Here is a 23,893-nt window from a genome sequence, read left to right as displayed (position 1 = left end):
AGATAAGCTTTAAAATTATTGTCTATTTAATCAAAACTTTCGTTTGAAGTCGTTTATTTTTAAGACTAAAAGACTTGTTATTATAAAATTCCAAAAATAAACTACAAGCATTTTCGAATTTGAAAATTAATTCTGCTCTGTGGTATTTTTACCTTACATTTTTTTAAACCAGCTGGGTATTTTCAGGCATGGTAACGCCGCTGAACAAAAATATATACTTTGCAGCCCTGGTTGGTTATCGATAAACAACTGCTCACATAACCTGCTGCCGCACATAATTTATTTTGTCCCCCGAAAACCGCAAGTAAATAGGAATATATTGACATTTAGACTAGTTGCTTACTTAAACCATGACTACCCGATTCCAGTTACCAAAAGGATGCACATCACACGCCTCGCCTTTCGCCAGATTTCGCGCCAAGTGCAGCTGCATCGCATGTATAGTGCAGCGGCTCCGGCTGTCGCAGTTTCTGGAGCTGATAAACTAGTGCCTCCCGCGCCGGAAGGCGTGGCCAAGCCGCCCAATCCCAAGCTGGACTCCATTGTGAACAACATTGCCGCCCTCAATCTTCTCGAGGTGGCCGAACTGAGCACGCTGCTCAAACAGAAACTGAACCTGCCCGAGACCGCATTTGCCCCACAATTCGCCGCTGGGCCGGCACGTGCTGCTTCCGCCGAGGATGAGGAGGAGGCGGCGCCCAAGCAGGTCCAGACTTCCTTCAAAGTCAAGCTGGTCAAGTTCGACGAGAAGCAGAAGGTGGCGCTGATCAAGGAGGTGAAGAACCTGCTCGAAGGCATGAATCTGGTCCAGGCCAAGAAGTTTGTGGAGAGCGCACCGACCATCGTCAAGGAGGACATCCCCAAGGAGGAGGCCGAGAAGCTCAAGGAAGCGCTGGCCAAGGCGGGCGCCATCATCGAAATCGAGTAGGATCGGTGGTGACTTCGTTTTCTTATTCTGCGTTTAGCTGCTAGTTATTGTTTTAATAAAAAGCCAGGCAACATTTGCTGTAAACTTAACGAATTGTTTAGCAAAATAATAGTTTATTGTAGGGCAGGAGACTTTTACATTCAACCTTTGGCGAAATTTATAAGCTTACCGCAGTATCGATTCACTGAATTTATATAATTTATCCAAGTTTTCTTAGCCAAACATTATAAATTTTATTTAGTTTACTTTGATTTATTGGTTAGCATTTTAAAAATATTTTTTTTAATTGCAATTTAATAAATTGATTTTGAATAATTTATTTCTATTTCGAAATTATAAACAAATTAAGAATTGCAATTCAAAGAAATTTAATTTTGAATTTAGTTGATGCTGTGAGATAGTCTATTAAATGCCACAAAATAGACTGGAGCATTTCAAAATAAAAATTGGTTTAAAACCGATGAGTCCTCATATTGTTTCCACTTTGACTAAAAATATTAAAAAATTAGTGCAATGTATTTATTTTTTTAAGTTTAACGAAGGTAACATAATTGGTATGGAGACATTCATTTTTTTTTTAAATTATTTTCGTTATTTTAACTTTTGCAAAGCGTTTACTATTATTTATATGTATTTTTTACATTCTTAAAGTAACTGTCTTGGTTAACAGAGCCACAACATCACTTTAAATAACAAAAATCGATCGACGGTTGGCAACTCGGCGGATCACTTGCAACTTTCTACGCTTCGCGCTGGAAAACAATCAAGGCCAATCCACTTTTACCTTCCTTTTGGGATTAAACATTAATTAGTGTCCGCATTGTCGGCGATTAGTGATGTCCTGCTAATTGGCGTCGTGCCGCGTTCTAGTAAATGCAGCAAAGCAGATCGCTCAGCCGAAGACTCAAAAACACGCGCCAAACCGATCAAGATTGTACCGTTACATCATCTGTAAGCGGACCGATCACAATGGGCCCGAAGTTTTCGATTTTGTTTATAGCCACTTAAACTGGCTCGAGCGGAAAGAAGATACTAATCTAGACCTAGACTTACGAACCGAAGCGAAAAGCAAACACTAGACACTTTCTTTTACTCCATCCGTGGAATCATGCGGCGCTACACGCGTGCGCAAACCCGCCAAATTGGATGTCAGTGCCAGTCATTTGTATCACTTTCCTCGCCCAGAAAATCGGTTTGTTGTCATCCAGAAGCGGTACGCGTAAATTTCGGTAACGAATAAAGCCAATACGGACCAGAAGCCGATCACTTCCCATGCGTGAGTGCTCCAAATTCTCTCCCGACCAGGCGAAATAAGCCCCACACGATCTCCGGACAGGAGCGGATTATCTAGCAAACAACGGAGTGAAATTCATTCATTAAAAATCGAAAATGGGTTCAATGAATTTGGAAACTTTTAAGATTTTTTTTTACTGTCATATTTAGATACTGTATCAGGAGCTCTATAACTATTTTCCAAAATTTGTTGATGGTTTAGACATAGAATTTTGTGTTCAATTACAAATCCATATATAATACATAATCCTTATACAAGGAGTTCAGAAAAGAAAATGTTGAATTTTGTACAAAGCATTGCAAATTTTTTTCTGAGGAAAAAAACGTCATTAAAACAGCATTATAAAATTCAGGATTTTTAACTGGAATATTATTAAATTTCGTTATACATGAAAAAATAAGTTATAATTACAGTTAGATATTATCAAAACTTAAAAAAATAAACGTTCTATAATAGAGATTTTGAACGATGCTATTATTATTACGCAACACACAAAAATAAAGTTTAGATTTTTAGATTAGAAAGGGCATCGCTAACATAATTTTAAAACCACATTCGATAGAAATCAATTCCATTCCATGATATATAAAATTATGTAAATATTGCCTATTGATTACCTCATAATTAATGTTTTACTATCCTATGGTGTTTATTAAATTAATTCGGATTTACTCGACATTTATAATGTTAAATTTATAAATGTAACAAGTGGTAAGAAGTAGTTTTTAAATTTTCTGGAAAATTCCATATACCATGAAAGAAGTGTAATAAATGAGAGTGCAGTTTGAAAAGCTCCAGCCGTCCCTGGCGAAGGTGCATGGGTTGTGTTGTCGGGTTCTCCCAATTAGCACCTGAGCAGCCCACTGGCCTGGCCCATTCGACTATGCCCCTAAAACTCGGATCTCGTCGGCTCAGTCTCCATTGTGTCTCTCTCTCGATCGGTAGCCAATCCGTTCCAGCTCCGTTGCAGCCGCAATAGCTCCAGCTCACCGAGTGAAAACCGAAAGTGATCCATACGATATCCGATTATCATTATCATGTCTGCCGGCGGTCGTTCCTCGCAGCTTCTGGCCCTCGTGGCCATCTTCTTCAGCAGCTACATAGTGGGCATCTATAGTGCGGCACGTGCCAGCAGTTTGGTCCAAACGTCAGAGTTGAAAGTTAACAACACCCTGATCCCGGGCAATGATACCCTTCTGGCGGAGGAGGAGGAGGACTCCAGCTTGGCCCGCAGTGGATCGCGACATCCTCGCTGTAAGTTTGAGCTCCACAGCAGGTGATTCTTTTGAAGATCTCGCCGGATGAATGCCATCGGTTTGTTTTTCATCGTCGTGGTGGAAGTACATATGTGGGTCAGGCCTCAATTATCACCCACTGTGCATGTACCGCAGGTGGATTCTTTAGTCTTAGCTGTCCCCATGCCCTAAAATTATCATTGGATCCGCGGAAAACGTTTCCATTCGCGCATTGCATTTCTAAATCATATAGTAGAACCTCCCATTGTTAGATTTTCTATAAACATTACTAAAAATGTTACTTACTCGCCTTGATAGTTTAGTTACTTTTTTCATTTTTGAAAATTAAAGAAAAAAAAAAAACAAAACCAAAGAAATTACAATTTTTACATATTTTCTAAATTTTTTTTTCAAAACCAAGCCATAGTAATCAATGATTCTTTTGGCAATTATTTTGTTTTTGGCAATCAATGATTAGAAGAGTTTCAGAAGTCCAAGCCAAAATATACATTTTTAAAAACCATTTAAAAAACCTAAATAATATAATTTTTAACTCAATGTATATTAAAATTTAAAAAAAGGGTTTTATTTTTTTTTTTCTCATAAAAATAAATAAATAAATTCAAAATAAAATATCTCTTTGATTAGCCTTTTCTTATACATACGTATTTAGGGAACATAGATATAAAATTTTATAGGGAACGGCTACAATTTTACTACGAAAATTAAATTCGCACGTTATCTTTTAGGGCTTAAAAGAGTGTGATAAAGGACTGATAGCAAGTTCAAATAATAAATACAAATTAAACATCCATTTCCTTGGATAATAAATCTACCTGTGCATCCGAAAACTTTTCAATGCCATTCTAATGACAAATACATTTTACTTCTAGGGTTTCCCTTCTACACAATCGGCCGCTTTTCCAATGACATTTGCACCGGCAACAATCTGCTCCTGGGCACCTGCGTAATCAACGGCGAGTGCTCGGACAACAGCGGTGTGGCGGCGGGCAGCTGCTCCTCCATCACAGCCCAGGCCATCTGCTGCATTTGTAAGTGGTTTAAGCAATATCCACCATTTAACAAGTACTAATTTGAGTTTGTCTTGCAGATCAGAGGACATGTGGAGCGAGCACTTCGTACAATAACACGTATTTCTACAACAGCAACTATCCGGCTCCGTATGCGGGCGGCGGTCGCTGCTCCATTGTGGTCACCCCTCCGGATTCGTCGATCTGCCAGTTGCGCGTGGACTTCCTCTCGCTTTCGCTGGCTCCTCCCTCGGGCGACGGATCCTGTGCCACCGATGCATTGACCATCACCGGTGGAGCCTCACAGGTGCCCAGCATTTGCGGCGAGAACGCCGGCCAGCATGTGTATGTGGACTTCAACGGCGTCAGTCCGATCACCATTTCAGTGGCCACGTCCGGCAGTTACACCTTCAACCGCAACTGGCAGTTCCAGATCCGGATGCTGGGCTGCACATCGGCCACTTTGGCCCCAGCCGGATGCCTGCAATACTATATGCCCAGCAGTGGCACCTTGGCCAGCTTCAACTACGTTTCGGCCGCTTCCTCCGCACTCAATTCGATTGGAGTGCAGGGCACCAGGCAGCTGGCGAATACGAAGTACGGGATATGCATCCGCAAGGCGGCCGGAATGTGCTCCATCTCGTACAGCCAGGTCGGCTCCGACACGTACTCCTTTACGCTGACCAACGATGTGGGCGCCGTGGATCCAACGCTGCTGGCCACCTCATCGGTGCAGAGCCAGGATTGCACCACCGACTACATCATCATTCCGGCGCCAACGCAGGACGGCGTTGCGATGCCCAGCGATCGCTTCTGCGGACTGGGACTGGTGACCACGACCACGGCGGCGAAGCCTTTCGTGGTCTACACGGTCACCGATGGCAACGAGGATATGGACATATCGAATCGCGGCTTCTATCTGTCGTATTCGCAGAACGCATGTCCCATTCTGTAACTATGGTATAAAATAAAGAAAAGACTTGATTATGATAGCATTAAAACTGAAGATGTATTTCTGGGAAGCATCAAAGAGAAAACCTGTCTCATCTGAAAAATAGGATGATTAGTTATAATTGGAAAGTATCAAAACAAATACGAAATCCATTCATATTTGATACTATTGATTTGTTTTAAATGTTTTGTGAAAGTAGCAATTAGCAAAAATGATCTAATGGGACTTTGAACGTGTTCCAAGAAAAAACACATATTATATTCGGGTTGTTTGTGACAAAAGAGTTAGCAGCTTAAAAGGGAAACTTAATCTCGTAGAATTATACACCTAAATAAATATGACAGTCTTTAATTCTAAAACAAACAGGCGACTTTAGTCGGTTCTATAACAACAACAAAGGCATTATCTAAACTGATTTTGTAAATGACCACGGATTAGGATCACGCTGCCAGCCGTGTGAGGCTGTTGATTTCCGACTCAAGCTCCTTGACCTGAAATTAAAAATGGCTTTCTGAGATAACCAAATGAATTACAAAATATTTGCAAAGTTAACCTTATTTTCGAAATGCGTTTTAACAGTCTTGTCGGCCATCAGCTGGAAGGCTTCATTGTCCAGACGCATGCGGTACCGCTGGAGCTCATTGACCAGCTTCTTCAGTTTCTTGGTGTTGGCCATATGCATCTCATCGCGCTTTTCCACCGAAAGTGCCAACCCATCGCTCAACTTCAAGCCAAAGGAGCAAAGTGCACCCGCCGTAGAAAAGAAGCTCAGTTGCTTGGAAATATTTGAGCTCTCGTCGAGCAGTTCCAGTTCCACGCCCTCGCAACGGGTGAGCACCTGGATCTGCGGTAAGTGGCGACGCAGCACTCCCTCCGCCTCGGAATTCTGGGCAAACAAACTGAGATGCGGCTGGTGCCGTTTGCTGATCTCGTTGCGACTTTTCACCTGACGCACGTTCTGGCAGATGTTCACTATTTCGTTGACCTCGTTCTCCAGCTGGGTGTCTTGGTAGTCGGACAGCTTCAGCTCAATGTTGAGCGGCACATGTTGCAGCAGCTCGGATGCCACGAAGGGCGTAAATGGGGCCATGGCCTGAAGTCCCCAACTGAGACAGGCGGTCAGGGTGCCCACATGGATGTAGGCATCGGCAGTGCGATTGGCTATCGCCGTCTTGGTGGTCTCCTATCGATTAGGCAAGCAATTTTTTAGGGAAATACACTAACCATTAAATAACAACACACTCACCAAGTAGATATCACATAGATTTTGATAGAAAAAGTTCTTCAAGGCTGCCGTGGCCAAGTGGAAATTGTAATTGCTGTAGCTCTGCGAGCAAATGGACAAGGTCTCCGCCAGGCGGCCAATGATCCAGCGATCCCACACACTCAGATTTACCCCCTCCAAGGTCTCGAACTGATGCAGCGAAATGCCCAGGCCCTTGGCGGATCCCAGGGTAAACCGCATCGCCTGCCAAATCTTGTTAAGAAACAGCTTGTTGGTGTAACAGGCGTTCACATCGAAGCTGATGAAATGGCTCTTGATGTTGTGGCTCATCAAAGTAAAGCGCAGGGCATCGGTACCGCACTCCTGGATGCCATTGGGGAACATCTTGGTCATGCCAGCCGTGGAAGTGCTTAGCTCCGCGGGCTTAATGATGCCCGCCTCGCAGGATTGCTCTAGGCCAGCCTTCAGACTCTGTAGGGTGCAACAAATATAAGGAATAGTTATGGATTTAAAAAGCAGGTCTCACCTCCAAACTGGCTCCCTGAACCACCTGCTGGGGGGCCACTATGTTGCCAAGACTTTTGGACATCTTGCGGCCCTGGGCATCGCACACAATCCCATTGAGCAGTATCCTCTGGAAGGGCGCCTGGCCGGTCAGCTTCAGGCCCATCATCATCATGCGTGCCACCCAAAAGAAGAGTATGTCGTGGCCGGTCTGCATGAGGTCCAGTGGGTATCGCTCCTTGTACGACTCCTCCGGCCAGCCAGCCGTGGAGAATGGCAGCAGTGAGGAGGAGAACCAAGTGTCCAGCACATCGGGATCACGCGTCAGTGTAAACTCCTCGCTGCCCACCAATTGAATGGCCTTTTTCCTGGCTGCCTGCTCGTCAACGGCGGCCACCCATTGACTGTTGCCCTTGGAGTCGGTCACCTGATAGGCGGGCACTTGATGGCCCCACCATAACTGCCTGGATATGCACCAGTCGCGACTGTCTTGCAGCCATCTTTCCCACTCCGTTTCGAAGCTTGTGGGCTGGATCTGCAGACGCCCACTGTGAAGCTCGGACAAGGCATCTGCCGCCAAGTCCTTGCACTTGAGAAACCATTGCGGCAAGATCATGTACTCGATGACATCCTTGGAACGCGAGCAGATCGGCAATTGCATGCTGTGGGAGCGTACCTGGCGCAGCAGTTCCATCTCCTCCAGCCGGTTCACAATTAGCTCTCTTGCCTCGAAACGCGGCTTGCCCTTGAACTCGGGATAAGCCTCCACTACCATTCCCGTTTCGCTGAACACCTGGCGCGGCTCCAGCTTATGACGCGTGGCCAGCTCGAAGTCGAACTTGTCGTGGGCAGGAGTGATCTTCACGGCTCCCGTGCCAAACTCCTGGTCCACAGAGATGTCAAAAACGAGTGGAATTGTGTCGTGGCGGAAGGGATGCTTGAGCTTCACCTCCTCAACGTTTCGGTACTTGCTGTAGCGTGGATCAAGCGGATGCACGGCAACGGCAACGTCTCCCAAAATTGTCTCAGGCCTGGTGGTGGACACCACAATCTCCTCAACCGAACCGTCGGGCAGCGTTTCGCCATCCACCACGCGATAGGCGAAATCGTAGATCCTGCCAAAGAGTACATTGTGATCGTAGCCCGGAACGGCAATCTCCGTGGGTTCCTTGATGTCCACCACGTCCACCTCGATGTCGGAGATGGCGGAGCGCAGACTGGTGGACCAGTTGACCAGCGAGTTGCGCCGCCGGATGAGACCCTCGTCGAAGAGTCGCTCGAAGGCTACGTTCACCGCATGGGCCTGCTGTTTGTCCATGGTGAAGTACTCGCGCTGCCAGTTGAGCCTGCAGCCGAGTTGGCGGAGGTCCTGCACAATGCCGGCGCCCTTTTCCGCCTTCCATTTCCACACTTCGTCCAGGAAGGCCGGACGTCCCAGTTCCTGACGCGTCTTGCCCTGCGAAGCCAATATGGTGCGCTCCACGACCACCTGGGTGGCAATCCCCGCGTGATCTGTGCCCGGCACCCAGTCCACCTGGTAGCCCAGCTGCTGGCGCTGGCGGGCTATCACATCCTGTACTGTGGCCATGAGGGCGTGTCCCAAATGGAGATTCCCGGTTACATTTGGCGGCGGCAGCAGCATGCGATAGGTTCCCCGCTTGCAACCACTGGTTGAAGCCTTAGGCAGGTTCGCATGTTGCTTCTCCCGCTCCCAATAGGCCTGCTCCACAGGTCGTGGCTGATATCCTGTGGCCAGTGGGAGCTCCTTAGTCGCATCTAGAAATGGAGGAAACTGAATCCTTCAGCCGGCTTAATGGATTTATGAATGAAACTGGGGAGAACGCACCTTTAACTGTGCTGTAGTACAGGCAGTACACCTTTGGCTGGCACAGGTACTTGTGTTTGAGTAATTTACTACTGCAATTCCTGATTATTTGCATTTTTATTGTGTGTTATGGTTATGTCAAATAAAAAAACAAATTGAAGTTCAATTAGTGATGACACTAAAACAGCTGATGCGATAGCCGATAGACGGTAAATCGATAAAAGGCGCCAATTTCGAAGCAGAAGCTATATCTGGTAATTTTTAAACTTTATTGTTAGTTATTTGTTGTGTCAAAAGCGGAAGTAGGGAAAAAAGTAACTCGCAGGCTACGTAGAAAAGGTTCAACAATATATACCTTTTTATGCAATTTATGATTCAACAAAACACCATACAAAATATTTGTTTCTAAATTGTTTATTTTATACATAAAATTGTGTAAATGTAAATGAAATATATATCCAAAGTTAGTGTATTACATTGTAATAGAGGTTTATTTATTTTATTTAAGAAACAAGGCACACAAATACAAAATAGTGCAAAGAAATGTAATAAAAACCAGCTTTTTTAAGAATTTTAATCGCAAGAGGAGTAGTTTCTGATCAAACGATCAGCCTCCCGAAAGCCCGCCTCAACGGCGCCATGAACAGTGCCAAAGTACTTCCTGCTGGATGCTTCTCCGGCAAAAAGCAGGCCGAGATGGCCATCCGGTCCAGTTACAGGTGCCTCCAGATCCCAGGGTCCAGTGTCGTGTTCATCGGCTTTTGTGGAACGATGGCTGTAGCTTCCGCGGAAATTCGGATTCGTAAACCACCTGCTGCGATGGAAACGCTTGGGCGCTGGCATCTCAAAGGGCAGGAATTTGCGAAAGAGCCACTGCAATCCCTCCAGGACTTTCTCTTCGGACAGCTTCTCCGAGTGGCGGCCATGTGGTCCTCCCACCCAGGCCATCAGCATCCTTGGCTGGCCCGTGAACTTGTGGCAACCGGTAATGCCCTCCAGCCAGAAATGCTCCGTCTTGCGCAGCTCCCTCAGATCGTGCTCCAGCCAGAGGCAGAAGAAACCCACCCAATCATCGGGAAACGGCTGCTGCTCAAACTCCATGAACAGTTTGTTCACGGTTCCGAGGGTTAGGCTCCGGATGGCATTGACCTTGGCAGGAGGAAGCGGCGGCACAAACAGTTTCTCGTGCTGCTCCTGCAGGACTCCCAAGGATACGGTGCAGATGACGTGATCTGCCTCAAAGTAATCGCCATCCTCACAGCGCAGAATTACTTTATGCGGCGCAGCCAACTCGACCTGGGTGACCTTCTTTCCCAGCCGGACGTGACCTTCCAGTAAGCCCAGACTCTCCGGCTCGTTCTCACTGACCTTCATCAGCAGGCCGAAGGAATCTCTGGAAGCCCTTGCTGCCCCAGTGGAGCAGCTTGTCGCCATCGCAGGCATCGCACTCGACGTGTGATCTTGCCGAGACCTCGTAGAGATTGTCCGCACCAAAGATGGAACTCTCATGCCTGGCAAAGAAATCCAAGGCCTCACTGGCCAAGGTCCTGTCCACAAGGGGCAGATCGGTATCGATCTTCCGCCAAAAGTTCTCCACCAGATGGATGCCGGCTGATCCCACCACCGGATGGGGTCCACTCGGCATGCTCTTAGCCACAATATCGTGCAATATGCCACCCAGTTCGTGGGGGACCACCTCCTTATTGGACCTAACCATCTTCATGGTGCTGTAATAGTCTCCCATTTGGTGCAGAATATCCTGATCCTTGACCATTTCGTACACACAATTCCGCTGCATTCCGTAACACCACTGGGCTCCCACATCGATGACGTTATCCCCAAAAGAGATGGTATTGATCCGGCCACCGATGCGGTTCTCCGCCTCCAGGATCTGCACATTGCTGAAATTGTTCTGGAGGAGTCGGCTGGCAGCTGCTATTCCCGAAGGTCCTGCCCCAACGATCAATATCCTAGAGGAGGCCCGGCACTTCTCCATCCTGAATGTTGGGCAGTTGAGTGCGACCGATTGACCAGACGATCAACGAACCACTGATGAAGTTTTTAAGCTGCTGCTTGGCTTCACAAATATTGGATACGCATTTCAACGGCTTCGGCTTTCCTCTTTGCTTTATGCACCACTTCAGGTTTTGCACCACAAAAATGTAATATTGAGCAATGCAGGTCACAGCACATGAAAATGCAATTTGGCCTGCAACAGAAAGAAGACTTGTGGGAAAAATTCATCCAATTCTGTATTTTAAAAGCACTACTGTGTCTAAAAGAATATGGTATAGTTATCTGCCAGCTCCAAAACTGTCCTCTATCATGGAGCCGGAATCGGTTTTGTTCAAAGTTCGAAATTCAAAATCTTTAACTTTGTAACGGCAATGTTAAATTGTCGTTTTTGCTAACATTCTTATGTTAGATCATGATCATGTTATCCTAACATTTATGTTAGGCAAACGATGATTGGGCAACGCTGCCGCAGAGGGAAAGCAGAGAAGGGATGGAGAAACATCGATGTTGCCCCGCCAAACATCGATGTAACCGATGTTTTGAAAACATCGATGACATCGATGTTGGCATCGATGTTTCTCCGTATCAACCATCCGCCGTGTTGTACTTTTCGATCGCGGATGTGTGCTTTTCGATCTCGCGATCTTTTGCAATAGTACATATATATTGCACAGTGACAACAGAGAAAGAGAACAACAACTGCATATGCGATTTAGCAGGCGTGTGTTCTTTTGTGTGCGTGGGTGTGCGAAAAAATAATAATATTTAACCGCAATGAACGACCAAGAAAAACAACAGCTGCAGCAACAGCAGCAGCACTACTATCAAGTCGACTGGAAGACGGTTAATAGTCATGGAAACTCGTTATCAGACAGCCGGGATTATGATACCAACTCGTCGCGCAATTCGCTCTCCGGCTCCCCGCCCGTCGCCTCGAATTCCTCCATGGGTTCCCTGGATTTCGACAGGCCGCTGTCCCAGTTGCTCACCCCAAAGCTGGAGGCAGATGGGCTGGGCATCATCCACGGCGATAGCTACAGCATCTACGGCAGCCAGGCGGCCGAATCCACCACCAGTGGCGAGCAACAGGTGCTTAATCTGGGCCTGTCGCTGGACTCGGCGGACGTCCAGGCGTCCTACAGTACCTTATTCTCGCAGGAACTCAATCCATCGCAAACGCACACACATCCACAAATCGTTCCCAGCGGCAGTGGCAATAGTTTCCCGCTCGCGGCCGAACTAACGCCCATGCCCATCACGGTCATACCCATCACATATCATCATGCCACCGAAAATCTCAGCTCTAGCCTCTCCGAAGTTCCACTGATAGCCAGTCTCAGCGAGAGCACCGCCCAGGTGTTCAATCTGGATGACATCTGCTTCACACTGGAGTACCAGTTTGAGAACCAGAAGCTCGTCCAGGTCCAGCCGCCCACCGTGGTCTCCCTCAGCATGGTGTCCACCACCGGCGATGGCGCAACTCCATTCGATCAACTGTGATATTGACCAGGGAACGGCGAACTGCAACTCCAGGGGCTCGGAATCCAATTCCCCGGCTTATTTCACTATTGAGACGAGGTAGTCCATTTGCATGTTTACCCTCCGCTGCATGAGTGTTTTTGAGTTCTTGTAATTCTAAAGCTTTTTGCAATTTCAATTTAACAAACTGTTTTGGTTTATGCCTGAAACAATTATTTTTAGGGTTTATAAATGATTTAAACAAATTATAAGAAAAGGCCTGCAAATTTTGTACCCCCTTTTGTTTGTTTCAAGTTTAACAATGCTTTTATAACAACAACTTTTGTAAAAACTATTCTTGTTAGAAATTTGAAAAACTACTATAATTTTGAATATATCTATAAATAGGTATTAAATAATTTTTATAAAACTGAAAGTTATGTCTGATCTAAAATAATGCGATTTTACAGACTTCAATGTGCATTAATTTCTGGAATTTTCAAACGTATAGATTGCCTAAAATAAAGCTTTTCCCGAATTTTCCTATATATGTATGTTGAATAAAGCGTTTCGCCACTCAAATTCTGAAAATCAAATTCAAAGAAAATGAGAAAAATTTAATAAATCATATATCTTGGTAAAATATATTTCTAAAATATTATAATTGGTTCAAGCTTTGAACGCATAATTAATTAATTAAATTTATAATAACCACAATATTAAATTGACGGTTGACTGAGTTATGATTAGGATACAAAATCATCACTAGCAAAATTAGAAAATATTGAAATTTTTTCATGGCAAACCTTGAAAGCGTTCGATTGCCTTAAGAGCAAACATAAAAACACATTATTTTGAATTTCAATTGTTAAATTATTGCAAATTTCTAGTGCCTTGTATGAATTAGATTAGTGCTGCTGTGTTTTTGTCGCATTTGGCCAATTATGGTGGGCCGTCAGGTGTGCCCTCCGCATTCTGACCCCCGCCCAGGGACAGTCCCACGACCGCCCCTCTTTTCTGCTAATTTTCCACCGCCCACACACACAATAAGTCCGAGAGAGAGAAAAGGAAAACATTTGCCTAGCGTCGCCGTGACGTGTCCGGCTTTTTTAATTTTATTTCACTTTTTGTTTGGCTCCCATCGAGAAAAAAAACAAAATCGAAATTTCATATTTTCTTCCTTGTCGAGAATCTGTTGGCACATTTCGATGCCCATTCCAATGTCCACTTATTACAACGCGGTGTCCGAATCGCTTGCAAGTTGTTTGCTAATTGCCTGATTTGTGTTCGCAGTCTGCTGCATTCTGCACCGATGGTGTTTACAAACTGCTCGACTGGGTTGTACCCTCATTTTGGAACTCCCATATCGCCGTGTGGCAATGGGCATCATCCCCGGCTGATGATTGTATTGAAAATCGTTTGTTTGGGCTAAAAATAGTTGCGCCGATGAACGCATTTAGATTTCCACCCCCACCCCACTCGGCGACCAGAACGTATAGATGGCTATAAGCATACATACATAGATGTATACTTGTACAATGTGTTGGGCGGAGACGGTCGAAATTTTCCCAAAACTCATTCACACTTGGTGTAAAGAAGCCGGTTTTCAAACGATACCAAATTGTAGCGCTGCCATTGTGAAATTCTCCCCCGAGAACGTTCCCCTTACAAAGTTCGATTTGACACTATAGAGTTTTCTCTACTTATTATTATACTATTTCCCAAAGGGTAAAGATCGTAAATGTGTCACAGGGCTTATTTGTCTAGTATAATATAAAATAACATGTACTGCTGATAGGGTTTTGATTTTTTAGAAACGTCTGAGAATACCATTTAGTGATAAGTCACACTAGCTGAAGGGTTTACGACATGTTTACTTAAATTTCAATAGATATAATACAATACACACCACTGATAAGAATTAGAGGGTAAAAGAAAGATTAAGATTTAAAATTCTTAAGTAAATACTTATAGTAGTGAAAAATGCAATTAATAATGGCCCCCAAAAAGGATTTAAATAGTCATAAACTAAATCTTTAGTGAAAAGTCAAAAAAAGTAAAGGGACAACATTGTTTACTTTCAATATTTGTACCATAACACACCGACTGATTAGAAGTGCAGGGTAAAAAAAAAATGAAAGTTTAGCTAGTCCTACAAAAATTCTTAAATAAATACAAATACATTTAATAAAGTAGTAGCAACTTAAAGTAGTGATGAGTTACAAAAACTGGAGGGCTTACACCATATTTACATTAATTTCAATAGGATGTGACACGCCGACTTATTTGAAGGGTTGCAGGGTAAATGAAAAACTGAAGTTTAGCTAGTCTTACGATTAAATTAAAATAAAAAAAAATATATATATACATATATATAATTATGTATATAATTGAAAGTAGTGAAATATTTAATTGATTATGGCCCCTCAAAATGTATTAAAATAGTCATAAACTAAATTTGTCTGTTCCTAAGTCCAAATGATCTGTTGTGATGGGGTTAGTCCACTATTTTCTACATTGTTGTTGCTCCTTGTTTGTTCATTATTGTGCGGCGGTACAATAATTTTTCAATTTTTCATCCGTGCCTTGTGTGTTGTTTTGCTCCGCTCCTTCCTGCCGACCTCCCTTGTTCCGCCTGCCATTCGGCGACGACGCCTCTTTGCTATTTTTATCGCCATGAGTAGTGGTTCCCTCAATCATATTTCTCATTTTTCAGCACTCCCGCGATTAGAAGGGGCATCTCTCGCTGGGCGAGGTAGTCTGCAGGGAAGGGTCTGGGCAGGGGGCACACGATGCCCGTCAGTCAGCCTGCCAGCCGCCTCAGCACCCACGCACTTGTTGTACTATTCCCTCGACTTTTCTTTTTAGTTTCGGTTGCCGTCTGCTATTTTTTCTTTTCTCTTTTGACATTTGTTGTGTTTTGACCATGACAACATTAAATATTAATTAATCTGATTAATAAGGACCGAAAAAAGCCTTCGGAGAACGGCTGTTTTTTCGCCTTCATACATTGTTTGCTGTTTGATGTTGTTTTTTTTTTTTGTGCCGACTGCTCTAACACCCACTAATCGCAATCTGTGCATTTTGTATACATACTTGTTGCGTTTATTATTATATACAAAGATCTTAACGGCCCACTGACACACAAATCGGGTGGAATATATGTACATATGCCCCGCCCGATGCGATTTTTCGATTTTGCGATTTTCCTGTTTGTTTCCAACTGCGAATTCGATAAAAATGCCTGTTTGGTCTTCCCCCCGTTCGTCGATCTGATCTTCCAGCTATGTGGATGAGTACGATCCAAATGACCCGGACGAGGACGAACAGCTGTCGCACTGCATCCAACCCGGTGTTCTGCACCAAGATGCCGTGGAGCAGGAGGAGGAGGAGGAGGAAAGGCAGGACGAGAACGACCAGCTCATGGCGTTGGCCTACGAGGTATCCGCATCCAATCCACCATCCGCTAGCCAAGTGTCTAACGTGCCTTTCGTTGCCTAACGCTTTTTGTAGCGACTCGCCATCCTAATCCTAGTGTTAGTGGAGATTCCGATTCCTGCGATTGCGCTGTAGGCGTGTGTAACCAAGTTTTGTTAACCATATCTAGCGGTGCGTAGTGTCTGCTTAGTTCAAAACTCGTAAAGGCTGTCCCTTAACGTATCACTCGATAAATCCCGCATGGATTCATATACAATCGTTTTTGTCTCATTCCAATGTACATACAATCATTACATATATTAACCTCTTAACCACTTAAATGAATCTATCTGAAGACATTGTTCTTTTTACAATTTAGAGTTCGGATGAGGCTTTGAGTCGCTATAGATGTAACTACGAGAACTGTTATCGCAGTTACAGCACAATTGGAAACCTGAGGACGCACTTAAAGACGCACACGGGTAGGTATTCCTATATTAATCAAGTATTTGTTGCATAAATTTAAGTGTATCCTGCCCGCTTGACTTCCTCATTGACTAGATTAAGCACTTTTAGTTGTATATCTCTGCGGAAGCTTTCCGCAACGCCACTCAAGATACTTTCCAGATATTTATAGAAGTGATCCTGGGGTTCCGCTGGCTGCTCCTTCAAAGCATTCTCGATAAGATTCATTACCCTGAGGAACTTGGACTGAGCCTGATTCAGATCCCCACTGGGAGTTGGAATTATTGCGGGATTTTGTGGGGCGTTCTTTGGGCATTTCATTGTCAATTGATTCCTGCTCTAAGAACTCTGCGCTGGAACTATCTAGAAGAAAATCCACTTCGGTTTCGCACTCAAGTAATAACTCCTCCTGTTTGACTTCGTCATCTTCAATTAACAACTCCTGTTTAACTTGCTCAATAAGGTTTGCTCTCAGTGAAGAGTCTTCTTCTAAATTGTTTTCTACGGTCTCGTGCGATGTAATTGTACCTTTTGTATACAATTTACACTCCTCGTGTTTTCCCTTTAATAAAGAGTCGTCTTCGGGATTGCTTTCGTCGGTTTCGTAGGTGGTTTTATTTCTATGTTTTCTAAAATGCACATATGTCCATATTAATAATAAGAGCATTAAATAAGTAAAGTAACAGTACCTTCTTCTTGGCCTTATGTGATCCCTGAGAAAGTGCAGTTGCTCGGACAAGTGTACAATGCCGTTGGCAGATGTGGGCCTTTTAATTTCCCGCACATACCGATCTCGTAGGGTCTTCCATCTAATTTGGCATTGCCTAACTGTTATTTTAAATTGGGGAAATAAGCACAGAAAGGGTTTTTCTACTTAAGGATATTTTATTACTTGGTTTTTGGCAAAATCTAGCCACTGCAATCCAAGCCTGCTCCCTTTCCGGTCGCGAGAGAATTGGTGACTGGCCTTTTTTGTATATACAATTGTGGTGCTTAACGCTTTTAATTAGCCTGTAGTCGAACGAATTCATATTTATTCACTATTTCAAAATAAAACACACTTTCGCAGAATACTAACGCGTACGTGCGCTGCGTAAAAGCAAACAAGCGTAAGTGAACAGCTGACGTCAAGTGTTTTGCAACACTGGCGAGTCAGCGGCGTAGCAAAGTGGTAAAGGGGGTTGAAATTGCCAAAAGCATTAATGCATTTCTTGTTTGCCTTTACATTAATCAAAATTAAGGAATTTAAATTATTATTTGCTTTAAACTTAAAATTCTAATTTTATATAATTTTATTTTGTACTGTGTCCCGTATTAGTAATTTCAATAGAACTTGAAAAAAAAGTTTTTACAAACGTGTTCCTTTATTAAAAATCTATTAAAATTTTTTTTAAGCTTTTGAGAGCAAAAACAATCAAAGTTTTTAGTGGCAAAGCATTTTTAGAGAACTTAACATGTATTTCTATAACGAAATTTTGTGGAATATTGTATAGTTATCATTATTTATAAATATAATGCCATTTAAATATTTTAATAAAAAAATATTTATTACCCTTTTGTCCTCTTAAAATCATTGCGACTACGCTCATGCTACGGCAATGTAAACACTTTAATGTTTTTTGTTTTTTTTTGGTTATTCCAGGCGACTACAGCTTCAAATGCCCGGAAGATGGATGCCACAAGGCCTTCCTCACATCCTACAGCCTGAAGATCCATGTCCGCGTCCACACGAAGGTGAAGCCCTACGAGTGCGAGGTGACCGGCTGCGATAAGGCCTTCAACACGCGCTACAGGTGAGCAATCGTCGTCGTCGTCTATTCCGGCGGACTGATAGGTTGATAGCCGCCGGAATAGACCAATGGCTGCAATGCAGGGTTTATTAATCACCACGATCCCAACCAACAGATTGCACGCCCACCTGCGGCTGCACAATGGCGAGACTTTCAACTGCGAGCTGTGCCAGAAGTGCTTCACCACGCTGAGCGACCTGAAGAAGCATATGCGCACCCACACCCAGGAGCGGCCGTACAAGTGCCTGGAGGACGACTGCGGCAAAGCCTTCACCGCCTCGCACCACCTGAAGACCCACCGGCGGACGCATACGGGCGAAAAGCCGTATCCCTGCCAGGAGGACAGCTGCCAGAAGTCGTTCAGCACTTCGCACAGCCTGAAGTCCCACAAGAAGACGCACCAGCGGCAGTTGCTCAACAAGGGCCGCAAGAAGAGGCCACTGAAGACGCACAGGCCACAGGATCAACAGGATCCCCAGCAGGAGGAGCCGGAGGAAGAGGAGCACCCCAACGTGAAGTCGGCGGCGGAGGTGATGGTGCTTAATCCAAGCAGTCACTGCTCCGAAGCCACCAGCACGGACAGCGGAGTGGTTCTCCATACACTCACGCCGCAAGACCAGCTTTCCAATGTGTTCGTCCTCCAGGGCAATGAGCCTCTGGTCCTACCCGAGACTTCGCAGGCCTACCAACTCTCCTTCGCCGCCGAGGAGGAAATACCCAGTCCGTGGATCGATGCCGGCGTCCTTGTCTCCAAGCCCATCATTCCCATGGCTCCGCTGACCGATGCCTGCGTGGCCCTGCCCACCGAGATGCCCAGTTTCGTGGACCTGAAGCCCACATTCGGCCATGCTGTGAGCGGCAACATGGGAGATCCGCAGGCGGAGACCATGGAGGTGGACGCCGCCGCGGTGGAGCCCTCGCTACCCACTCCCACCTTGGAGTTGAATCAACAAAACATCGAGGAGCTGCTGAAGCAGGACAGCTTCGGCAACGAGGAGGACATGGAAACGGAGTCGCTGCTGAACGACATCCTCATGACCATCGACAACAACAGCGCCCTGTTGCAGGCCACACTGCAGCAGGCCTCCCAAGTGCCCAGCGATGCCTCGGGATTGGTGGAACTGGACATTCGGGACAACAAGCCCACGCTCAAGCAGATCACAGCGGATGCGGGCATCTGCAATTGCACCAACTGCAAGTGCGATCAGACCAAGAGCTGTCACGGTGGCGACTGTGGTGCTTCTGCTGCTGCTGCTGCCCAAAAGGTTACTACTACCACATCGATGAATTCCAGCAGCGGTGGCAAACGCATTTGCGGCAGCGTGGCGCCCACCAAAAAAGTGAGTAAACGCGAGGCGGAAATGAACCAGAACATCGAGGATGTTGCTTTGCTGCTGCAAAACCTGGCTTCCATGGGTGGCGGTGGCTCCTCCGGTGGCGGCGGCAGCGGCGGTGGTTGCTGCGGAGGTGGTGCAGCCGCCAAGCCAGCACCTTCTCCCGGAGGCTGCTGTGGAGAGCCAAAGGCTGTAGAGCCCGTGAAGACAGGTTGTGGCTGTGCCCAGCCGCGGAGTGTCCCCTCCTCCGGCGGTTGTTGCGGCAGTGGAGCTGCTCCTGCTCCTACTGCAGCTCCTCCAGCCTCGGGCTGTTGTTCTGGCCGGGGAAAAGGAGCTCAGGAGCCGCCAGTCATCAGCAGCGCTCCCGCTGTCGCCGTCAAGGGCAACGCCTGCACCTGCAAGAGTCCGGCGGAGGGCGTGGCCAACGGCTGCTGCGTGGTGATCTGCATTAAAACGCTGCAAGCGCTCCGCAAAGTTCTGACGCGCCGGAATCTGAACCTAATGCTTTGTCCACAGCAGAACTAAACTAAGTACTACCTATGTACACTAATCCCAAAGACCCATAAGTCCCAGAGCCCAGAGAATTCAATCCTCAATCAAGTATTGTGCCTCTAAAAAGTATTTTCCCCATAAAGAACGAAAGCAAGAGACCAAAAAAAAAACCGAAATTATGAAAGTGCATTTAAGCGAATCGATTAAATCAAATGTGATTCCAGCGGAGGCTGGCCGCGCTACAACTTACATTACAAAAGCTATCCCACAACTGATATATAAGCGTTATGAACCCCAAAGTATGTAGAAACCCAAAGCAGCTTCCGGTGAGCAGATAAACAAAAAACAGATTGCCATAAATCCAATGTGGGAATGATATGACCACCTTATCAGACAATAAAAAACATGGCAGACTATGTAGTATATGGCCAATTGATATATATGTACGACCAGATAGTTAATAGAATGCCGTCAGCTCCCCTTTATCTAAAGCTCGTTCTTGTTTTTGTACATTTTTAATATTTAACATGTTAGATATCTTCGAGTTTATCTAAAACTAACAATTATGTTTTATTACTACCCCACATCCAAAGCGATCAATGCCTTTAGGAACGTAATATCTATGGGTGGTTATCAAATACTTTTGTGTTTTTTTAATCGAGTTTATGAAGCTTTATATCATGCCAAATATGAACAGAAACATATTTTCTATTGTTTTCTTATACAAGTATACCCAAAGTTAAATCATTTGTATAAAGTCGAATAAAACATAAAACTAAACTTGTTGTAACGATTCTTATTGCTCCAATATTGCTGTTGCCGCTGTTGCTCCTGTGGATGTTGCTTGTTGCTCCTGCTGTTGCCGTTGCTGTTGCTCCTTTTGCTGATGCTTTTGCCGCGGAATGTGGACTACAGTTTCAAAACTAGATGCTAAATTCTATACAGAATGTGCTTTTATTGAACCCCGCCCTAAAGAACTCTGATCCACTGATCCACACTGTTGTTGTTTTCTAATCCTCGCCAGCTGGTATGACCTCCTCTAGACGCCGCACGAACTTAACGCGCAGTTCCGTCACATTGTCGCCCTTCAGTTGATCCTGCAAAGGACACCCAAGCACACCAGCACACACACACACACACACACACACTAAATCATTAGCCAACAATGAAAATTGAGTAAGAGCATTGCGCCAGACTTGCCTGCACGAACCAGCACTGCACCTCCAGCTGCACCATCTCCAGGGCGCCGCGGATGCAGCCGCTGAGTATGGCGCTGTAGCGCAGATTGGTCAGATCCGGCGGCAGCTCGACGAACTCCGTCAGCGGATTGCTGTCGAACAGCAGCGAGAACTCATCGGAGGCCGCCGACCAGTTCGAGATGGTGGGCTGGATGTTCAGATAGATGCGGAACGCCTGCTGCACACGATCGGCCGTCTCGCGCATCTCCAGGCAGCGGGGCGCCGACGTCCTCGCGAGAAAGTCCTCGATCAGGCGCATGCCCATGTTGTAGCCGATCCGCTCCAGCTGCTTGTTCACGTCCTCGGCGTTCTCGAAGTCGCGCAGCATCTGGGTGACAAGTGCCCCGTAGGTGAGTGTCAGGAACTCCGAGTTCTGTGTTTTTTTTGTTTTTTGTACAAAGGAGGAAGAGAGAAAAGCAGACAGCAAATAAAAATGAATCCATTACCAGGATAAAACGTTCTATGGGTCGGTACCATTACAAAATTGTACAGCAAAAATGTATTTTTAGGTTCATAAACAATTCTTGATATTTATTATGCGGTGTATTGATTGATTGTGTTCTTATACGTCCTCAATAGACGAGTTGTCATATAATTTGATTTCTATTATAAAAGTCTTGTTCCCAGTTTCATTTCAAAAAGGTTTGTGAAATAATTGCACAATTTTTAAGGTATAGGTTTTGTATACTTCTAGTTCATAACAAATTTTTGTCTTTAAAATTTAAAAAAATAAAAAATACAATAGCCACAATCTTTAGATTAAATTGAGAAAATTGGAAAAGATCTGATAAACTTTCGAAAAATAAATAACATTTGAAGTTTTTAGGTGTACAATAAAATACAAGTGTCGTTACGAACGACACTTAAATATACTATTGCATTATTTTGAAGTTGAAAAAAGGGAACAAGGCTATATATTCGAAATGAATAATTACAAATCTGAACCGAAAATGTGTGCAAACCAACATGATGTTATTGAGGACAGGTGGAGGGACACAGAGTGACTTGCTTAAGACTATAAACTACAATCTAGTCTGGTTTGTATCTACAGCTGGGCAGCGACTACTCCGACTTGATCGCCGTTATGGTAATGCTTGGCGTTTGGTGCGGCGCAATCAGTTTCGGTGGAGCTCTGGCCGTGCCCCGGCTGAGGGTTATGCCGCCACTGGGCGCCATGGGCATGCTGCCGCTGTCCGGACCCGACGAATCCTGATCGCCCTTCTCCTGCGCCGAGTGGAAGCGACCACCCTCGCCCCGAGCCCGATTCATGGCGTGCCGATGGCGAGATTCGTGCAGATACTTGCAGCGCTCCTTGGGAATGCGCGACTCCAGCTTGGCCCTGGCCTGCCGCCGAATGAGGATGCGTTTGTACTGCTTGGCATTGACATAGAGCGGCTCCTCATCCGCCTCGCCCTTGGAGCTCTCGTCCTCGCTGTTCGTATTGGTTCCAGTGGTACTTGTGCTGACATCGGCGCTTATATTATTGGCAGCAGCGCTGGCCGCTGCCGCCGTCTGTTGCTGCTGCTGATGGTGGAGGACTTGTGATTGGGCCTGGGCCTGAGCCTGCTGCTGCTGCTGTTGTTGCTGCTGTTGGGTGACCACTGTGCCCACTCCGGTGGCTCCGGCACTGGCCGCCGCTGCATTCACCGCCGCCATGGCCGTCTGCGGCACCATGATGATCTGCTGACCAGCGCCGGGGGTCGCCTGATTGGCGTTAGCCGTCGGAGTAATCTGTACCAGCTGCCCGTTGATGTTGAGGTAGTGGGGCGTGGGTTGGGCGGCCATGGCGGCTGCAGCAGTGGCCGCTGCATTCGGATCCAGGGCGGCAATGGTGGGCGTCTGATAGAAGATGGTCTGGCCATCGGGCAGCTGCATCACCTGCATCTGGGGCTGCTGCTGGGCCGCCTGCAGCATGATCTGGTTGGCCTGCAGGGGTATCAGCTGAGGCTGCAGGCCCGTCGCCGTCGCCTGACCCTGGGCCTGCTGGCCAATTATGATCTGGGCCGCTCCTGCGGGCAGCATGGGCATGGGAATCACTTGAATCGGCTGGGCAGTGGCGGCGGCATTGGTGGCACCTCCCGCTGCCGTATTTACATTCACATTGTTGCCGGCTGCTGCGTTGTTGTTGCTGCTGCTGCTATTGTTGTTGGTGGCGGCGGCGGAGGCGGTGGAGCTCATTCTGGGCGTGGCTGAGGGGCGGCTGGTGGCGCTGAAATGGTTTTCCATAGCCCGATAGCTCGGCGATTTGTGCCGTGTCAACCTCAAGCCCTCTCAACACACACTTACTGGAAAAGCGAATGAAGCCGATTTTGAGGGTGGGTGGCACTTCAAAGATTCGTTCTTAGGCTCTAGGCAAAAACTAACCTTACAACTAGAACTAACTATCTATGGCTATGAAAACCAATACCCCACTTACCGCCCCCGTCGCTCGAATAACTTACCACTTTCTTGGCGTCCAGGCGAGAGGCTTGTCGCGACATTTTCCTTCTGTTTACGTTGCGAATTGTCCAATTGAAAATAAAATCCTCTGTTTTTCCGACTTTTACAGAGCAGGGTTGCCAGGGTACAGTGCTGAATCACGGCAACATTCGCCAGGGCTGCAGACACATCGGTTAGCAGTCACGGTGGGGTGAAACTATCGCATGAGTCACGGTTTTTTTTTTTTAAATTTTTTATATGCTGACATAAA

At 45.8% G+C, this 23,893-nt stretch overlaps 8 protein-coding genes across 8 annotated transcripts; 3 read left to right on the top strand and 5 right to left on the bottom strand.

Annotated features, from left to right (window-relative positions):
• Positions 1-157: 157 nt before the first annotated feature.
• Positions 158-1,017, top strand: LOC128258261 (50S ribosomal protein L7/L12). The gene is made up of 2 exons (XM_052989786.1): positions 158-304; positions 369-1,017. Exon 2 carries the CDS (start codon positions 380-382, stop codon positions 926-928), a length of 549 nt encoding a protein of 182 aa, XP_052845746.1. The 5' UTR covers positions 158-304; positions 369-379; the 3' UTR covers positions 929-1,017.
• A 2,242-nt stretch (positions 1,018-3,259) lies between these two features.
• Positions 3,260-5,489, top strand: LOC128258867 (uncharacterized). The gene is made up of 3 exons (XM_052990837.1): positions 3,260-3,476; positions 4,351-4,509; positions 4,569-5,489. The coding sequence occupies exons 1-3, from the start codon at positions 3,260-3,262 to the stop codon at positions 5,441-5,443; spliced, it is 1,251 nt and encodes a 416-aa protein (XP_052846797.1). The 3' UTR covers positions 5,444-5,489.
• A 270-nt stretch (positions 5,490-5,759) lies between these two features.
• LOC128258856 (valine--tRNA ligase, mitochondrial) lies at positions 5,760-9,281 on the bottom strand. The gene is made up of 5 exons (XM_052990807.1): positions 9,016-9,281; positions 7,192-8,945; positions 6,687-7,136; positions 5,994-6,623; positions 5,760-5,931 (listed from the first exon to the last, which is right to left on the bottom strand). Exons 1-5 carry the CDS (start codon positions 9,107-9,109, stop codon positions 5,881-5,883), a joined length of 2,979 nt encoding a protein of 992 aa, XP_052846767.1. The 5' UTR covers positions 9,110-9,281; the 3' UTR covers positions 5,760-5,880.
• Positions 9,282-9,463: 182 nt separating this feature from the next.
• Positions 9,464-11,142, bottom strand: LOC128258865 (spermine oxidase). Its single transcript, XM_052990835.1, is given in 2 exon segments — positions 9,464-10,374; positions 10,376-11,142. Coding segments are annotated over 2 exon segments (1,422 nt in total). The 5' UTR covers positions 10,991-11,142; the 3' UTR covers positions 9,464-9,567.
• A 418-nt stretch (positions 11,143-11,560) lies between these two features.
• Positions 11,561-20,746, top strand: LOC128258857 (uncharacterized). The gene is given in 6 exon segments (XM_052990808.1): positions 11,561-12,495; positions 12,497-12,588; positions 15,753-15,909; positions 16,265-16,367; positions 17,993-18,143; positions 18,256-20,746. Coding segments are annotated over 6 exon segments (2,958 nt in total). The 5' UTR covers positions 11,561-11,784; the 3' UTR covers positions 20,000-20,746.
• LOC128258875 (transcription factor Adf-1) lies at positions 16,361-17,459 on the bottom strand. The gene is given in 4 exon segments (XM_052990845.1): positions 16,361-16,617; positions 16,619-16,979; positions 17,040-17,178; positions 17,243-17,459. Coding segments are annotated over 4 exon segments (849 nt in total). The 5' UTR covers positions 17,382-17,459; the 3' UTR covers positions 16,361-16,407.
• On the bottom strand, positions 20,463-23,778 carry LOC128258881 (trafficking protein particle complex subunit 3). The gene is made up of 3 exons (XM_052990852.1): positions 23,646-23,778; positions 21,167-21,577; positions 20,463-21,063 (listed from the first exon to the last, which is right to left on the bottom strand). The coding sequence occupies exons 1-3, from the start codon at positions 23,682-23,684 to the stop codon at positions 20,977-20,979; spliced, it is 537 nt and encodes a 178-aa protein (XP_052846812.1). The 5' UTR covers positions 23,685-23,778; the 3' UTR covers positions 20,463-20,976.
• On the bottom strand, positions 21,705-23,785 carry LOC128258869 (nuclear transcription factor Y subunit alpha). The gene is made up of 2 exons (XM_052990839.1): positions 23,646-23,785; positions 21,705-23,489 (listed from the first exon to the last, which is right to left on the bottom strand). The coding sequence occupies exon 2, from the start codon at positions 23,428-23,430 to the stop codon at positions 22,267-22,269; it is 1,164 nt and encodes a 387-aa protein (XP_052846799.1). The 5' UTR covers positions 23,431-23,489; positions 23,646-23,785; the 3' UTR covers positions 21,705-22,266.
• Between the last annotated feature and the right edge of the window lie 108 nt (positions 23,786-23,893).

The sequence above is a fragment of the Drosophila gunungcola genome, assembly GCF_025200985.1.
Source record: "Drosophila gunungcola strain Sukarami chromosome 3L unlocalized genomic scaffold, Dgunungcola_SK_2 000003F, whole genome shotgun sequence".
Lineage (NCBI taxonomy): Eukaryota > Metazoa > Arthropoda > Insecta > Diptera > Drosophilidae > Drosophila > Drosophila gunungcola.
This window is presented reverse-complemented; position numbering and strand designations above follow the sequence as displayed.

Excerpts from the sequence above, each read along its gene's own strand:
- LOC128258261 (XM_052989786.1), top strand. The coding sequence starts at position 380 with ATGCACATCACACGCCTCGCCTTTCGCCAGATTTCGCGCCAAGTGCAG.
- LOC128258867 (XM_052990837.1), top strand. The coding sequence starts at position 3,260 with ATGTCTGCCGGCGGTCGTTCCTCGCAGCTTCTGGCCCTCGTGGCCATC. Across the intron at positions 3,477-4,350 it reads TGGATCGCGACATCCTCGCT|GGTTTCCCTTCTACACAATC; the intron begins GTAAGTTTGAGC and ends TTTTACTTCTAG. Across the intron at positions 4,510-4,568 it reads CCAGGCCATCTGCTGCATTT|ATCAGAGGACATGTGGAGCG; the intron begins GTAAGTGGTTTA and ends TTTGTCTTGCAG.
- LOC128258856 (XM_052990807.1), bottom strand. The coding sequence starts at position 9,109 with ATGCAAATAATCAGGAATTGCAGTAGTAAATTACTCAAACACAAGTAC. Across the intron at positions 6,624-6,686 it reads ATCTATGTGATATCTACTTG|GAGACCACCAAGACGGCGAT; the intron begins GTGAGTGTGTTG and ends CCTAATCGATAG. Across the intron at positions 5,932-5,993 it reads AAACGCATTTCGAAAATAAG|GTCAAGGAGCTTGAGTCGGA; the intron begins GTTAACTTTGCA and ends TTTTAATTTCAG.
- LOC128258869 (XM_052990839.1), bottom strand. The coding sequence starts at position 23,430 with ATGGAAAACCATTTCAGCGCCACCAGCCGCCCCTCAGCCACGCCCAGA.
- LOC128258881 (XM_052990852.1), bottom strand. The coding sequence starts at position 23,684 with ATGTCGCGACAAGCCTCTCGCCTGGACGCCAAGAAAGTG. Across the intron at positions 21,578-23,645 it reads GCCTGGACGCCAAGAAAGTG|AACTCGGAGTTCCTGACACT; the intron begins GTAAGTTATTCG and ends AAAAAAACACAG. Across the intron at positions 21,064-21,166 it reads TGCAGTGCTGGTTCGTGCAG|GATCAACTGAAGGGCGACAA; the intron begins GCAAGTCTGGCG and ends TGTCCTTTGCAG.